Here is an 18,003-nt window from a genome sequence, read left to right on the forward strand (position 1 = left end):
ACAAGCCAGGTATTTGCAAATCAGCCAGTCTTCAGCTGTTTCATCAATGATCTTCCCTCCATCATAAGGTCAGAAGTGGGGATGTTCGCTGATGATTGCACACTGTTCAGCACCATTCGAGACTCGTCAGATACTGACGCAGTCCGTGTCCATATGCAGCAAGACCTGGACAACATTCAGACTTGGGCTGACAAGTGGCAAGTAACATTCGCACCACACAAGTGCCAGGCAATGACCATCTCCAACAAGTGAGACTCTAACCATCTCCTCATGACATTCAATGGCATTACCATCGCTGAATCCCCCACTATCAACATCCTGGGGGTTACCATTGATCAGAAACTGAACTGGACCAGCCATATAAATACTGTGGCTACAAGAGCAGGCCAGAGGCTGGGAATTCTGCGGCGAGTGTCTCACCTCCCGACTCCCCAAAGCCTTTCCACCATCTACAAAGCACAAGTCAGGAGTGTGATGGAATACTCTCCACTTGCCTGGATGAGTGCAGCTCCAACAACACTCAAGAAGCTCGACACCATTCAGGATAAAGCAGCCCGCTTGATTGGTACTCCATCCACCACCTTCAACATTCACTCCCTCCACCCCTGGCGCACTGTGGCTGCAGTGTGTACCATCTACAAGATGCACTGCAGCAACTCGCCAAAGCTCCTTCAACAGCACCTTCCAAACCCGCGACCTCTACCACTTAGAAGGACAAGGGCAGCAGACGCATGGGAACATCACCGCCTACAAGTTCCCCTCCAAGCCACACATCATCCTGACTTGGACCTGTATCGCCGTTCCTTCACTGTCGCTGAGCCAAAATCCTGGAACTCCCTTCCTAACAGCATTGTGGGTGTACCTACACCATATGGACTGCAGCGGTTCAAGAAGGCGGCTCACTACCATCTTCTCAAGGGCAATTAGGGATGGGCACTAAATGCAGGCCTAGCCAGCGACGCCCACATCCCATCAATGAATAAAAAAAGCCAGTTGGCCAAACTTCAATGGCTTTCCCACAAAGAATGCAATGTACTAATGATTGTAGCTTCATTCAACACTTTCTTTGGAATGACTTGTAGTTGAAATAAAGAGAAACACTTGGCAAGCACCAATAATTCTCGTGTCAGCCAGTGGCTCAGTTGGTAGCACCCTCGCCTCGGAGTCAGACTTGAGCACAAAAATCTAGGCTGACACTCTAGTGCAGTACTGAGGTGCCGTCTTTTGGATGAGCGTTAAACCGAGGCCCCGTCTGCTCTCAGTGGATGTAAAAGAGCCCATATTCCAAAAAAGAGCAGGGGAGTTATCCCCGGTGTCCTGGCCAACATAACAAAAACAGATGATCTGGTCATTATCACATTGCTGTTTGTGGGAGTTTGCTGATTGTTGTAATGTAGGAAACGCGGCAGCCAGTGACTACACTTCAAAAAGTACTTCATTGGCTGTAAAAGCGCTTTGGGATGTCCGGTGGTTGTGAAAGGCGCTATATAAATGCAAGCCTTTCTTTCTTTAACAGCATCATGGCTTAAGATATATGCACTGGTAATAGGGTAAGCAGTAGAATACACTAATTCGCTCAAGTTTAAGGAGTAGTCCTTACTCAAAATTGCCCCCTCCCTATTAGGTAACCCTAGTTTGACCACTTATCTTCCAAACAAGTACACTACTATTCAGAGTTTTCTTCCTAGATTGTATATATCTATGATTATCTATATTGCCCCAGGCACTGTTACTTACCAGATAAATTCTGTATAGTTCTCCGTTACTGCAGTTTCAACTAGTACATTAACATGGTGTGCATTACATGAATTGAGCATAATCTTACTTTCCATGCACAAGTTACTTGCAGAATCAGTAAGCCAGAAAGGCGGCACACACCAAAATCAACCTTCTACACAACTGAAGGATACAATGGCATGCTTTGTCGTTTCATCTACAGTCTCCAGTAAATACACATCAAGAAGAGCCTGTTATTAAAAATAAACAGCCTGTTATTAAAAATAAACACAATCAGTTTAACATTTGCAAAATTTCTAATGAACTAATTTTACCATTCATGAATCACAATCTTACGTGAAGAGTTGATGGTGGATATTTTCCGGTTCCTCCTTCATCCCTCTTCCACAACTGCTCTATGTGATCCCCAGTCTCTGACACCATCCCATCGATCAACAGGCAGTCTGAACACCATTTGCCTCTGGGTAAAGCAAACAGTTACAATAGGAATGTGAAATATTACAAATCATCTTGTGACTATCTAATGTTTCCTTCCTAAAAATCAATTTTCCTCTAAAAATAACTTTCCAGGGAAAACCTACATTCAAGATATTGGTTTCAAAACCAGAAATTATGAACTAGGAGGATATAAAAAGCAAAATGGAGTTGAGCTGTACACTTATTTAGCAGATTTGAGGATCACAGTACTGTACATTCAGTTCCCAAAAAATAATCCATTAGGAACCTACTTTGATAAACGCTCCAACTTGTGCCGCCTGTTGGTATAATAATTTTGTATAACGGGATAGTTGTAGATGGGCCTGGACAACTGCAATACATCAGCATCATCTAAGAGAAAGGTAAATAGCATTTATGCAGACTTTACAGGCTGATTGAAGTACAGCATAAAAAATGATGTTATTCCTGCTTAGCTGATAAGCATTTAAAAAAAATATATATATCTTGATCTTACCTGAACCCTCTGGGAGCAGGCCAGCACGACAGAACCACAATACAACCTGAGTGTATTGAGAAATCAGAGTGCCTACAATGCGTTTGTTCATTAAATCAACCAGTCCTGTTGGAAAATATTTTATATTAATATGCTAAACAAAAGTAGTCATAAAAAAAATTCTAGAACTCCTGTACTAGAGCTAAATATTTAGCTAGAGTCTTTCCTCATCACCACCACCAATGGTGTGCAAAAACAGCAGTTAAAATGACTGGAAAAGCTGCCTCAAAATGTTTATTTGTAGGTTACTGCCACATAACTGTATTTGGTGGTTATTTGTTAGTATGATTAAGGAAATATAATTAGCACAGGCTTAAAAATATCGCTGCACACAAAATAAAATGTCATATTAGTAGCAATATACACAAAGGAATGGCAGCTGTAACACTTATACACACACCTCGCTCAGTCAGCTCCTGGGCCTCAGTAAGGAAACAGCTAACAATGGTGGTGAGGTTGCTAAGTAACATCTGGCAGTGCTGCAGAGACTGGAGTGTGTGGGGGTCAATGAAGTGACACGATCCATCAAAAAGTGGAACACCTAGTGGTTAAAGGATAAAGTGAAACACGCTAGAGTTAAGGACGTGGCAACCTTTTCAAAACAATCTTGAATATCTTTCACAACTATTAACCCTCACTTGTAGACTTGCACTAGTATCTACATCACAACCAGCATCTTAAGGCGAATAAATGTACCTGTAATGCAAGATTCTTTACAATTGAGCATGTAATTTGTCTATTACTATTCATTAATTTGGGGTGATCCACTTGGCTCATGCCTACAGTACTATACATGCAAGTTAGTGATGTCAGCCACGTTATCACAAGGAGTTGTCGAGCAAACACTAGCCTCTTCTAGACAGGAAGACGAGAAGTACCAAATCCTGCCCCCCCCCCAAAGACGTAGCTTCGCTCCAAACTGATCTGCAGATCTCCCAGTTGTACATTGGTTAGAGGTCTGGAGGCCGGTCACCAGCAAAATGTTTCAGCTAGAAGAATGACAACACAGCAAGACCACATGAAGGAAAAAATAAATTGTTTTTAGGAAGCTGGTTAAGGGTTGAAAAATATATAACGGTTAACTAGACAAAAAACATGTCTTTCTTTAAATAAAACAAAAATTGTAGGTGTTAATGTTCAAGGTTCGGCCATAATGCAAATGGCTTAATCCAATAGTGAAATGTTAATTTAATTCCGCATTAGCCTAACACCTCGATAACGGACCATGTTCCTTGCTGAAAAGGTTAAAGCTCACATTTCAAATATAGAAATTCATCCAGCGGCAGCGCACGATAGCAGGATCGGTGCTGTAGCTACGTTTCAATAATAGCGTGCAGCACCTTAAAAGTGTACACCACCCTCTTCTGAACTCAAATAACTCATATACTGATCAGGCCAAATATCCCACTGACTGGTTTTAATGGTGAACCAACCAAAAACTAGTATCATTAATTAGAGAGGTAGGCAAGGCTACCAATCGATAACCTACCATCACAAAACCAACCAAATTGCTCAAAGTCTTTACAAAGCTACTAATTCAGGAACTGGCAAATACCACAAAAGCAATCAAACGCTTGAAAAAAAATCTTCCCACTTGCTCTGGGTGGTCAGCTTGGCTTCCTACAAAGCCCACACTACAGACAAAAATAACTGAAAATATATAGAACAGCAAGTTGCATTTATTGATACAGCATCCTTTAAAGTAGAAAACATCCTAAGGCACTTTACTAAAGGATTGGGGAGGGGGGGGGGGAACATAGATAAAAGGGATAAAGGAGCACAGACGAGAATGGTGGGAGACAGCTTTAAGAGGTGACCAAAAAAGGTTGGTTTAAAAGATGGGATTTTGGAAGGCTTTTTAGGGCAGAGAGGGAAATGGTGAATTAGACAAGTTAAGCGAGTGAATTCCAGATAAGTGGGCTAGTGCAGCTGAAGACTCTGCCACCAATAGTGGAACAAAGAAGGGGGAGATGCCAAAAGCATAGATAAGGGTTTCAGTGGTATTGGGGACAAGTATCCTACTCGTGCAAAACAACCATACTCCAGACCCCAGAATAAGAGTGAGCAATGCCGTAGGAGACAATTCTATTTATGACCATGAACTAGAAAGCGAGAAATGCTCATAATTTCTCCTGAAGCAAGAAGATTGCTTTGATTTTTTTATTTTTATATAAAAAGGTGAGGGGTAGGGAGGAAGAGAGACAGGAAAAAAAAAAAACTGTGCTCAACGAGTCCAAGTCCCGTTCACTGATCACGCCTGTGCTCGCTGACCTACATTGGCTCCCGGTCCGGCAACGCGCCGATTTTAAAATTCTCGTCCTGGTTTTCAAATTCCTCCATGGCCTCGCCCCTCCCTATCTCTGTAATCTTCTGCAGCCCTACAACCCTCCGAGATATCTATGCTCCTCCTATTGGTGGCCGTGCCTTCAGCTGCCGAGGCACTAAGCTCTGGAATTTCCTCCCTTATGTGCCTCGATGTAAAATTTTATTTGGCAACGCTCCTGTGAAGCGCCTTGGGACGTTTTACTACGTTAAGGTGAGACACACCAATGCTGGGGAATTTAATACTTTTTCCACTTTTGTCATCACCGAGCACTCCCAGGTCAGGTATAACCGACAGATGCAACTCCCTCTGCACTGCCTCATCCTGAAGATCAAGAGCACCTTCTATTTTACCATTGTGACATTTTCATTTCTCAAATAAGCCTTCCTTATGGCCTGACTCTGATTGTTTACCATTTTACCCACAAATGCACAAAAAGGTTAAAGTATACATGCACACGGCACGCGAATACGAGTACGGAGATCACATGCACAACGACTATCCATGACTCATTTTTTATTTAATCAGAAATGTAATTAGTCACATCTTGAATCCCAATTCGCGACATGTAGCTCGTGTCCAACATATTGGACAACACTGTACTAGGAGATATAAAGAAGACACACAAAGTTCTGAAGAGAAAAGGTTGATATGGCTTGTTTGTTTTAAGTTTAAATTTTCCAAAATGGTATGTGTATATAAATCTTTCAAATTAGTACAGTACAGGAAACTCTTTTATCCGGCACCGACGGGACAGGTGTGGTGACGGTTTATCAAAAAGTCTGGATTACAGAGAGGTATAGTAAAAGGTACGAGAGTCCCGTACACGGCCACAGATCCAGGCGCCCCTGTTGCATAGCAACAGGTGCAGGAACCCCGGCCACAGATCCAGGCGCCCCTGTTGCATAGCAACAGGTGCAGGAACCCCGGCCACAGATCCAGACGTCCCTGTTGCATAGCAACAGGTGCAGGAACCCCGGTTACACGGCCACAGATCTAGGAACGGCCACTAATATGAAGTAAAACTTACCTGAACCTACTCCTGCATTTTGCCGGTTAACAGAGATTTCCGGTTATTTAGGTGCCGGTAAATCGAGAGTTTCCTGTACAATGAACGTATTTACTGATCTGGAAATTAAAACCAGCAATAAAGAAGCATCTATAATCTAGTGACACTAAACAACATCAAGATTGTCTCAGTCGGTTTGTTTCAGCTGCCCAAGCTCCCATTTCAGTTTTAGGATTCATGTACACATCTATGCATACAGCAAACCATTTTTTTTCTCCAAAAACAGAAACTAAGAAAGTGATAAGCTGAGTTAGGGGTCGGTAGACAAAAGCACTTTACTGAGGTGACTAACTGTTCATAGACATACATGCAGAAACATACAATACTTTTCTTCCAGTTATGGAAGTAATCCATTGTCCAGACATAGATGATTAAAACAACACATGTACTTCAAATAGGAACTATATCAAAGACAAAACTTATGCTAAAGCAAGGAAATTTTTTTAATTTTATGGGTATGAACAGATAGTAATTGAAAGAAAAATACAGCTTAGAAACACAACGGCCTAGAAATTGGGTTTTGGCGCAGCGACGGCTTTAGCGCCGGAAGTTAGTGCCGGAGCTAAGTCGCGCTGGGCGGGCCAAAAATTCACTAGTTCTGCGCCCAAACGGCTGCCGGCGCTGCTGAAAGCTGTTTGCGCCTGAAAACTGGCGCTACGCGCTGAATTGCGGCGCTATTCCGGCGCCTGCTGCAGTGCGGCAGGTTCGGGAAGTGCAGGCCTCCTCCTTCCCTTAAGGAGGAGCTGCCTGCACCCGGCCGCGGCCCGCGAAAATCATTGTAAAAATGAGCCCGGCACCTCGGACAAGTGCCGGGCTTGCATCTGTCCCGGGGGGGGGGGGGGGGGGGGGGGGGGGGGAGAAGTCCGGGGAGGGAGCTGCGGCCAGGCGGCCGGCGGGAAAGCGGCCGGCCGCCGCGGGGCCTTTAATGCGCCGGCGCAAAGTCCAGTAAGGCACCTCTGCCAGAACGTTGCTTGCGGCTGCCACGGGCGAGGCGGCCGCAAGTCAATTTCGGAGTTCGGGCGGGTTACCATGGCAACCGGGACGCTGCGCACACCGATGACGTCATCGGTGCCGGCGCAGCGCTAACGGCCTAACGCCGATTTAGGGACCCACTCAATTTCCAAACTGGCCATAACTCCGGCGCTAGGCCCTCTAGTGCCTCAAAAGCGGCGCTAAGCCTACCGAATTTCTAGGCCAACATGTTGACACTCGTGAATCTGTACCTCAGGTGAGTCACCACCTCTAAAAAGAGAACAAAAACGGAAAAGGAAAAAGGCTAGGTATACTTTTATGCCATCTCTCGCCACCCGTGCGTTTTAAAGAAAATATAACCTCTTATACTAGACTATCTACCGTATAAGCCGAGAAAACTACTGGCAAAACATTCACAAGCTGCGGACTTACAGATGCTGTCGAGTTCCTCTTTGGTACGAGTTATTTTTTTCCAGGTCCACTCAAGTACAAAACGCAGACTGGCAGCTGACCTGGGTTGTTCTTACGGTGAAGAGTAAAAAAAAAAGCATCACAATATAGCAGAACCACAGATTAAAACAGCTGTCTGAAAATAAATTGCACAGTTCGAGCACAAGATCTTTAAAATTTTACATATTTCATCATTAATTGAGTTGAAATGCCCAAGTTTAAAAAAAAAAGTCGTTTGCAGCGTTCTGTTGGTGTTCAATTCTAGAAAATTCAGCTATAGTTTGCAAGTTATGGAAATAACGGGGGGAAAAATCATAATTGTAGGAAAATAAAACACTAATTCATCATGAGGTGCTCTTTCATTCCTTCATGAAGTACGTCCAAGGTCAAAGAAATACATTTCATGGGGTTTAATTTTATTTGGGGTTTAATTTTATTTGTGACATTTCCTTTAAGAACTGCAGAACCTCAATCCTTCACAGCTATAAAATGTCCCAGCACCTGTTTTCTGTTATTTTTGAAGCGATACGGTAGTACGTACAAAAAGATTAAGGAGGCTAAAAGAAATTTACAACTCTTCAAAGTTTATTGTTCAAGTTTTTCCAAAGTGAAAAATTTAACCTAATTAACGACAAATTTTACGTCAAGTATATGCTGTTGATTTGTTGTATTTGTCTTAAATCGCCTCTACATATTAAAAAGTGCAAATTGTAATATTTTGATTTATAGTGAAAATATATTAAAAGCAAACATAGCTTTGTGACACTAGGTGGCACAGTGAGTTAGCTCACTATTCTTTCAACTCAGAACGTTCAAATTTGGATCTGAATGCAGCCCAGAATTAGAGAATCAATCTATCCTATTTTTGCCATCTCCAAGGGTGGCAAGTTTGAGGGACATCATTTGGCTCAGTGCAGAACGAGCTATATCCTAGACTTGTGTTATACATGCTGGGGCCTGGTTAATAGAGATTGGGTGCAAAAAGTAGGAAAATATTTCATTTCCTAGCATGGCCAAATAATACAGTAGTTGAGACTGACCCACATTTTTTTTTAATATAATCTTTTACCATCACATATTTACACAACTATATACAGGAGTGAGTACTGAATACAATATTTAGTCAGGGTAGTAGGGGACGAGGGAGGGGAAGGGATGCCATTATCATTCATGACTACTATCTAGCAATTCTTGCTGGACAAGACAAGACAAGACTGTACATACTGATCGAGGACAGGTATGGGTTTGGCTGTCATTTCCCCACATGGTCAACATTTGATGTCTAGGCCAATACAAAAAGTTGACACTTGGGATGAGATACTGGAGGACTATTAGCATTTGTGAATCTGCCCCCGAGGTGAATCACCACCATCAGAAGAGAACTGAAAACTGGAAAGAAGACTATTGAACCTGGTGCCATGTCTTAAATGGCCTCAAGAGTGCAGCAAAGCATTTCGTGCAGGCTGATGACAGTTGGGCTACTTATTGCTTTTTTCCCCCTCATGCCTGTTTCAGTACAACTTTGGCCAGTGCAATATCCAGCATATTTTACATTTACAGAAGCCACAGGAACAGTCGACCATTCAGCCCCTCGAGCCTGTTCCGCCATGGAGCCTCTTTTACTACCATTCTATTTTCTTCCGATTGGAAGACTGAACTGTCCCATCAGCTACTTTTGATGAGAAAATAGAGGGCAACACTGAAAGCTGCACACTTTGCAGCCCACAGAAAAGCACCTCCTTGGGGCTTTGTAAATGTACTGCCACAGTGGTGCCAGTGACTATAAAAACTCGTCCAGCATTACAAAAATATAATGAGCACAGTATTGACGAGGCCAGAATACCAAGCCGCAACTAGGCACAGAAGCTGAAAATGTAATATTTTCAAAATACACCATTATAATTTGGCCCATGACCAAGTTGATGCAGTCCATTCAGTCACATAACCTCAAATCCAATACTTAAACTTTAAAATGGACACAGGAGTAACCAGGTTAAAGTGGTTTATTTGAACAGGTTTTAGGAGGCTTACCTTCTGTTGTCCATTGTTTGATGCACCCAGTTATTAACCCCAAGGAACTAGATTCCACAGCCGCTGACAAAATTGCTTCAAGTTTCTCTTCCTTAAAGAAAAAGGAAAGTCGTGTTATAATTGGATTTGCACTCCAGATACCATCTCATCCCAACTTTAAAGGTCTGCTTCCACAGGTAAGCCCACAGTCCCTATGGAATGAAACAGGACCTCATGTATAAAGTAATCTGGCACAGTGAGCCTCAAAGTGAATAATTAATCATTTTACTGATGAGGTGCACATTGGAAATTATATGGTTTACCTCCAAGTTCAGGAAGCCCTCTTTAAAAGGCTCAAATCACTGCAAGCTCATTAATGTACCAAAAAAGAAAGATTTATAGCCCTCATAAGAGAAACCTATTCAGTGACTTAATGAAATCTTAGATGCAGTCAATGAGACAACCACAAAGTAAACTACCATTAGTTAAGTAGGATAAAAATTAGTTCTATGTCAACTTTGCCATCTTCATTTCAATACAGCAAAATCCTGCTGAAGTACATTAATTAACTCTTCCTCAAAGAAATCAAGTTACAACACCTTATCAAATAGTTGCAAGACTTGAGGTAATAAATTTAGGCAGAGAACAAACTGGGCCCAAATTATTCAATCATTCCTGCCTGCGTGTTCATGCTTTAGTCATCTGACAGAATTGACAAAAATAGCTGATTCATGGGCTTGTCGTTGGAGAAAAGGTCATCAATGATGCATTCACCAACTACTGTGTGCTGTTCAATGCATTTATCTGTTTAGCTCTGAATAGCTCACTTCTGTTCAATATTCTTAATGTGAAGATATGTTGAGTTACTGCACTAAAAATTTAACAAACGCGAACTACAATTTGATAAGTTCAAAGCTAATCAATAAGAACATCATGCACTAAATTATTTCATTTGTATAACTGTGTCAGCTTGCCTCAGTTGGCAGCGTGCTCAACCCTACCTAGGTTGTTCATGGCATGACTGTAGAAGATAGTTCCACTATGTCCAGAACGGGAGTCCTGATGCAGTCAGAACTCTTTCGAACATATATTAAGTGGAAGGCTATGCAAGAATTATAGTCATAAGCAACATATTTAGATCTCATCAAAAATGAACGTTTAAACAGTTCCCTATAAATGTTGTTTAAGGTACAACGGCAGAGCATTTCTCATTGTCAATACTTTGTCTCCACCCCTCTGCTAATAAAGTAATGTTCCCTTGTAAAAAGGCTGTGCCTTTTCTCTGCTAGTCTGTGTATTTTATCTGGATGTGGAGGAAACCATAAGTATCTCATTGAAACTTATAAAATTCTAACAGGACTAGACAGACTAGATGCAGGAAGGATGTTCCCGATGGCAGGGGAGTCCAGAATCAGGGGTCACAGTCTAAGGATAAGGGGTAAGCCATTTAGAACGGAGATGAGGAGGAATTTCTTCACCCAGAGAGTGGTGAACCTGTGGAATTCTCTACCACAGAAGGCAGTTGAGGCCAATTCATTAAATATATTCAAGAAGGAGTTGGATATATTTCTTAAGGCTAAAGGGATCAAGGGATATGGGGAGAAAGCAGGGACAGGGTACTGAGTTTGGATGATCAGCCATGATCTCATTGAATGGCGGAGTAGGCTCGAGGGCCGAATGGCCTACTCCTACTCCTATCTTCTATGTTTCTGTTTCAATGCTGTGATTAAAAACTAAAATATTTGACTGCAACCTTCAAAAAAAGCAATTTATACACAGGGGGAAAAAAAACAAGAGTATGTGTGGGGGGGGAAAAGAGAGAAAATTTTTAGGAGAAAACTTCAATTTATGTAGTAGCTGCATGTCCTCAGGATAACCCAAAGCACTTCAAAGACAATTACTTGACAGCCAATTTGCACACAGCAAAATCCCAAAAACAATTGACATGAATGATCAGTCGATCCATTTCTTTTATTCTGTTGATTAAGGGAAGAATGTTGGCTAGGAAACCAGGAGAACTCCCTGCTCTTCTGAACAGAATAATTTGCATCCACCTGAACAGGCTAAACTGGGCCTTGAGTTAACACCTCATCCAAAAGACTACTTCAGTATTGCACTGAAGTGTCAACTTAAATGATGTGCTCAAGTCTTGGAGTGAAACTTGAACCCACAACCATGTGATGCAAAGGCAAGAGTACTTCCAGCTGACAATGAGCATAATATTTTAAGACTGGTTAGGAAGCACACAAGGTGCAAAAGATATCCTAAAGATGAATACAACAAAACATGCTAAGCTTAATATTAAAACAGTTGTTTGAGCAAATGTTAGAGCTAAGGAGGTAGAAGTTGAAGGGAAGTTAGTCTAAAAACTTGAATATTTAAAAAAAATATTTATTAAACAAGTTAATACTAATTAGTTATCCATTTCTTATAGTACATTGAATTCTGAAAGATTCTGAAATCAATGAGGCAGAAGTACTAGCTAGGTAAAGGGAATGGAAAGCTACCAACTCTCTTGGGCCTGTTGGCATATCCTACTGAGGACGATGAAAGAGACTAGGGAGTAAATTTGTGGTTATTAGCTATTTTCACAAAGGCATTGAGCAGTCGCGTGGTTCTAGAGTGAAGCAAGCAAGGAAACATGGTATCTATTTTTTTTTAAAGGGGGGCAACAAATTCTACCCATTGGCTTATAAGCAACAGATAAAATAATGGAAACCACTTGCAGAGTAAGTTGAAAAGAACAGACAGACTTTTTTAAAAATTCATTCATGGGATGTGGACGTCGCTGACAAGGCCAGGATCTATTAACTATCCCTTCACTTGCATTTATATAGCGCCTTTCATGACCTCAGGACGTCCCAAAGCGCTTTACAGCCAATGAAACACTTTCGAAGTGTAGTCACTGTTGTAATGTAGGAAACACGGCAGCCAATTAACGCACAGCAAGCTCCCACAAACAGCAACGTGATAATGACCAGATAATCTGTTTTTGCAATGTTGATTGAAGGATACATATTGGCCAGGACACCGGGGATAACTCCCCATCTCCTTTTTGAAATAGTGCCATGGGATCTTTTATGTCCACTCAAGAGGAGAGACGGGGCCTCGGTTTAACGTCTCATCTAAAAACTGACAACTTCAACAGTGCAGCTCTCCCTCAGCACTGCACTGGAGCGTCATCCTAGATTTTTGTGCTCAAGTCTCTGGAGTGGGACTTGAACTTACAACCTTCTGAATCCGAGGCAAGAGTGCTACCACCTGAGCCATGGCGGAAGGAGTACTTGCATATCAATAATTAATTCAGAATATTACTGATAAAGTAAATATTGAAGCTCTGTATGATTATACAGTTAATTATTTCAGAAACTTTAAAGTTACAGATGAAAAAAGGCTAATTAAAATGAAATCCACAGGAATTCAGGGTAGATGGATAGACCACAAGATTTGATGGACCAAATGGCCTTTTCTTCTCCTTCACTGTTCCTTTGTACCCATCATTTGAAGATTGTATGTAACTCACGCTCTCAACTTACTTGTGTGAGGCAAGACGGCTGTACATCTGCAAGTCTTGGAGACAGAAGGCCAGCCATCAGGCAACGCCTATAACCATCAGGTATAGCTTCACTGAGAAAAGGACCAGTTTTCTTCAAATAATTCAATGTCTAGAAAACAAATTAGATGTCAGTAGTGTGATGATCAACAGTTCTTCAACAAAGTTCTATCAGTATATTAAATGTATGATATTAGGATAAACATTACCATATTAGGCCAATAGAGCATTTTCTTGTAGACTGGGGAGAGCTGATTAAGACAAGTTGAACATATAGCAAAGACAATCGGTTCAAAGTCTCCAGTTTCTTATAGAAGCTGATAAATTATGGATCATAGGTACTAGTAAATAAATACAGGGATTTAAAATTAGTTTTTACAATGTATAATTCCTTTCAGAACTTGCATGGGACAGGAAACTTTCTGGTATCCGGCACTGACGGGACCGAGCTGGTGCCGGTCGATCAACACTGCCGGAGAAACCAGCGCTAATGTTAAAACATACGGAGCTTCTGAGCTCCGTATCTAGCAACAAACCCTGTTGCTTAGCAACAGCTTCAAAACAGTCGGCGCAGCTTGCAAGCGTCTCTGTAGCTAAGCAACAGCTTCAGCTAGATGCTTGCAGAGCCAGGAATGGAGAAAAAAAGCAACGAAAAGTAAAAAAAAGTTATCTGAACCGACTCCTGAATTTTGCCAGTGGATAGAGCATTCCGGAGATTTAACCTCCGTTTAAACGAAAGTTTCCTGTACCAGTTTTGAAATGCAAGCTTTTTGGGATGTGAGTATTGCTACCGAGAGGTCAGTTAAGGACGACCATATTATATTGAGGTGTGTCCAGAATCAGGATTCCACACGGAAAACCTGGTGCTAAACAGCAGTCTGAGCAAATGACACTACAGTGAACTGTAGATTTTTTTTTAAGTAAGTGATGGCAAGGGGAGTAGAGGAGGAAAGAAAGCCAAGATCCAGTTGAGTGAATCGTAAAAATTAATGGCAGCCCCATGGCGACCATGTTAGAATAGTCAGTGCCTCGACTAGGAAGCTGAAGTTCAAATCATTTTCACTCAGACCCACAGCACAAATTCATTACTGCATTCCAAATGACTAACCAATTAATTGAAGACTATCAAAATATTGAAAATATAGCACAGTCCAGAAGCAGTGCTGTCAAGGTTACAGATTCTATAATCTTAAAACAGCCGCAGCCACAGTCAAATCAACAAAAATATATTTTTATCAAGCACAAAAGGATTTAGTTCACAAGGACTGAAGAGACTAGCCTAATATCCGGCTTAAGTAGCGTTGGGTTAGCTTAAATCTGAATGTGACAGGTTTTACTACTTTAAAATGCTAACAGGTAATTCAGTTTTTTTTGTAAATTTAAAATTACCTCACATAAATGAAATGAACTTCAGCTGTATTAAATATACTATTCCAACATGAAAGTGGAAGTGCATTGTTCATTTTCACAAATGAACATTAAAAACTCACCTCTTTTTGAAACCCAGAGCATGTTATATGCACAAGTCCGGAATTTATCAAACAGGTTGCATCTGTAAAAATTTAAAAAAATGTCCATTTAGAGCACAAAAGAAGTTACTTTTAGTTCAACCATAATGTTTTAAACTCAAGTAAAACAAACCCCCCCCCCCCCGAAAAATAAACCATTCAGCAATTTAAACTACTCAAACAATGCGGATTAGTTAAAATCGCACATCATACAATTTCAATTTGCGCTATTAACAATGATCAATGATTTTAGCATTCATCGTTTCGCTCCATAAAGTAAAACCTACAAAAGTGATCAATACTGAACACTACTGGTGTTACCAGAGTAGGTTGAACTATGTGGACAACAACACTGCAAAGGCATCAAGGGGAAATCAACAACTAGTTCCCTCAAATTTTCTTGAGCTAAATAAACCACAAAAGTGCATCGTCCCCCCACAACCCCCCCCCCAGTCTTTCTGTTGCAAACAACAACTTGCATTTATATAGCGCCTTTAACATAGTAAAACGTCCCAACGTCACAGGAGCGTTATCAGATAAAATTTGACACCGAGCCACGTAAGGAGATAGTAGGACAGGTGACCAAAAGCTTGGGGGAGGAGTGAGTGAGTGAGTGACCCCCTGACCATCATTTTTCAATCCTCTCTGGCTTCAGGTGTGGTGCCGGAGGACTGCGAATGTGGTACCCTTGTTTAAAAAGGGAGAAAAGGATAGACCGAGTAATTACAGGCCAGTCAGCCTAACCTCGGTGGTGGGAAAATTATTGGAAAGAATTCTGAAGGACAGGATAAATCTTCATTTAGAAAGACACAGATTAATCAAGGATAGTCAGCACGGATTTGTTAAGGGAAGGTCGTGTCTGACAAACTTGATTGAATTTTGAGAGGAGGCAACAAGGAGGGTAGATGAGGGTAGTGCGTTTGATGTAGTTTATATGGACTTTAGCAAGGCTTTTGATAAGGTTCCACATGGCAGACTGGTCTGTTTTTCTTGGAACAGAGGAGGCTGAAGGGAGACCTTATTGAGGTGTATAAAATTATGAGGGGCATAGATAAAGTGGATAGAAAGGACCTATTTCCCTTAGCAGAGGGGTCCAGGGCAAAGTGTCAAGTTGGATTCAAAACTGGCTCGGAGACAGGAACCAGAGGGCAATGGCTGATGGGTGTTTTTGTGACTGGAAGACTGTTTCAGTGGGGTTCCGCAGGGCTCAGTACTAGGTCCCTTGCTTTTTGCGGTATATATCAATAATCTAGACTTGAATATAGGGGGTATGATTAAGAAGTTTGCAGATGATACTAAAATCGGCTGTGTGGTTGATACTGAAGAAGGAAGCTGTAGGCTACATGAAGATATCAATAAATTGATCAGGTGGGCAGAACAGTGGCAAATGGAATTCAAGCCGGAGAAGTGTGAGGTAATGCATTTGGGGAGGGCTAACAAGGAAAGAGAATACACATTAAATGGTAGGACACTGCATAGTGTAGAAGAACAACAGGACCTTGGAGTGCATGTCCACAGATCCCTGAAGTTAGCAAGCCAGGTAGATAAGGTGGTTAAGGCGGCATACGGAATGCTTGCCTTTATTAGCCGTGGCATAGAATACAAGAGCAGGGGGTTATGCTTCAACTGTATAAAACACTAGTTAGGCCTCAGCTAGAGTACTGCATGCAGTTCTGGTCACCACATTACAGGAAGGATGTGATTGCACTAGAGAGGGTACAGAGGAGATTTACAAGGATGTTGCCAGGAGTAGAGAATCTTAGCGATGAGGAAAGACTGGATAGGTTGGGTCTGTTTTCCTTGGAACAGAGGAGGCTGAAGGGAGACCTTATTGAGGTGTATAAAATTATGAGGGGCCTAGATAAAGTGGATAGAAAGGACCTATTTCCCTTAGCAGAGGGGTCAAAAATTTAAAGTAATTGGTGGAAGGTTTAGAGATGATTTGAGGGGAAGTTGCTTCACCCAGAGGGTTGTGGGGGGTCTGGAACTCACTGCCTGAAAGGGTGGTAGAGGCAGGAACCCTAACCACATTTAAAAAGTACTTGGATGTGCACTTGGGATACTCTAACCTGCAGGGCTACGGACCAAGAGCTGGGAAGTGGGATTAGGCTGGATAGCACTTTGTTGGCCGGCGCAGACACGATGGGCCGAAAATGGCCTCCTTCCGCGCTGTAACTTTCTATGATTCTATGAGAGAGAGAGAGAGAGAGAGAGAGAGAATTCCAGAGCTTAAGACCGAGGCAGCTGAAGGGACGGCTTCCAATGGTGGAGAGAACTATAACATAAATATTACAAATTGGACAGGTTTAAGACCAGCAGCAGTACACCATAAACAAATGAGGTTCAATGAATAACTTACAAAATACAAAGCTGCAAGTTTATACCTTATACAGTTGGCTCCTTAATGCCATATGGCGCAGATCCTTCTAAGTTAACTTGCCCAAGTGGCCATTACACAAGAGTGAACCTCGAAATGAGTATTGGCAGGCTGCTTGATCATGAGGAGCCAAGAGCAGCTGCCCCAGCTCAGATCAGTTAATTCTGCTAAAAACCGACATCAAACATTGACCTCTATAGTTTATTTGCTTGCTGGATAAACTCAGTGCCCACTGGTGGATTAATGGGTTATATTTTACCTCTGGTCCCAACAAAAATAGTAGCTTTTGGATACAAATCAGAATATCAATATTGAATCATCACTAGTTTAATCAATTTTTATTTCTACTGACATTTTATCACAGGAATGTTACATTCTGCTATAGCACTATAAAAGACTTCAGTCACTCGCGTACACTCACCAAAATTGTAGGTACTAGGATTAAAAAACTGCTCTTGTGGGGGATAAGAAGGAGAAACTCCACGGCTAAGGCTTCTTTCATGTACCAAGACATCCAGCAGATAATATGGAAAGGTCATGCCCACTACAGCATCGAGGGACCACAATGCAAAGTAGGGGCAGTTACGAAGCTGCTCTCCTACTCTGTAAATAAGAATTCATGAAATTAAATCATAAAAATTATTTGCAATTACAATTTGCAAATTTCTTTCCACACTTTTAAGATAGAGGTGCAGGCAAAATGTGGATGCATCACTCGAATTGTTCCATCATGGCCTGTACAAAAACTATACATTGCTGAGTAAGTAGCTCAGGAACTACACTGTTAATCATCTGAAAGCTGGATGGTTTACTATAATAGATAGAACTTGACCTTCTGAAGTTTGACATTTTCTGTTTGTTGTATCAGATTTTTGAATAGACAGTGTGCATATCTTATTTTCCTATAGAGCAGCATTACAATTACACTTCTAAGAAATGTATACTTTAATCTTTGAAACTAAAATATATGACAATGCAGTCCAAATTCAGTTTATTATACATGTGCGTGCGAC

At 41.5% G+C, this 18,003-nt stretch overlaps 1 protein-coding gene across 2 annotated transcripts in view; it reads right to left on the reverse strand.

The window, feature by feature from the left end:
- The window catches only part of ahctf1 (AT hook containing transcription factor 1), a 121,860-nt gene that overhangs the window by 46,528 nt on the left and 57,329 nt on the right, over window positions 1-18,003 (reverse strand). For both annotated transcript variants that reach the window (XM_085979805.1, XM_085979806.1), the window contains exons 10-19: window positions 17,412-17,593; window positions 14,596-14,657; window positions 13,089-13,217; window positions 9,574-9,664; window positions 7,525-7,614; window positions 3,129-3,269; window positions 2,690-2,794; window positions 2,466-2,565; window positions 2,074-2,197; window positions 1,911-1,967 (exon numbers count right to left, since the gene is read on the reverse strand). In XM_085979805.1, the coding sequence (XP_085835931.1) occupies window positions 1,911-1,967; window positions 2,074-2,197; window positions 2,466-2,565; window positions 2,690-2,794; window positions 3,129-3,269; window positions 7,525-7,614; window positions 9,574-9,664; window positions 13,089-13,217; window positions 14,596-14,657; window positions 17,412-17,593 (1,081 nt within the window). The remainder of the gene's footprint in view (window positions 1-1,910; window positions 1,968-2,073; window positions 2,198-2,465; window positions 2,566-2,689; window positions 2,795-3,128; window positions 3,270-7,524; window positions 7,615-9,573; window positions 9,665-13,088; window positions 13,218-14,595; window positions 14,658-17,411; window positions 17,594-18,003) is intronic.

The sequence above is a fragment of the Somniosus microcephalus genome, chromosome 3 (genome assembly GCF_052327205.1).
Source record: "Somniosus microcephalus isolate GS21.2 chromosome 3, FLI_Smic_1.0, whole genome shotgun sequence".
In the NCBI taxonomy this organism is placed as follows: Eukaryota; Metazoa; Chordata; class Chondrichthyes; order Squaliformes; family Somniosidae; genus Somniosus; species Somniosus microcephalus.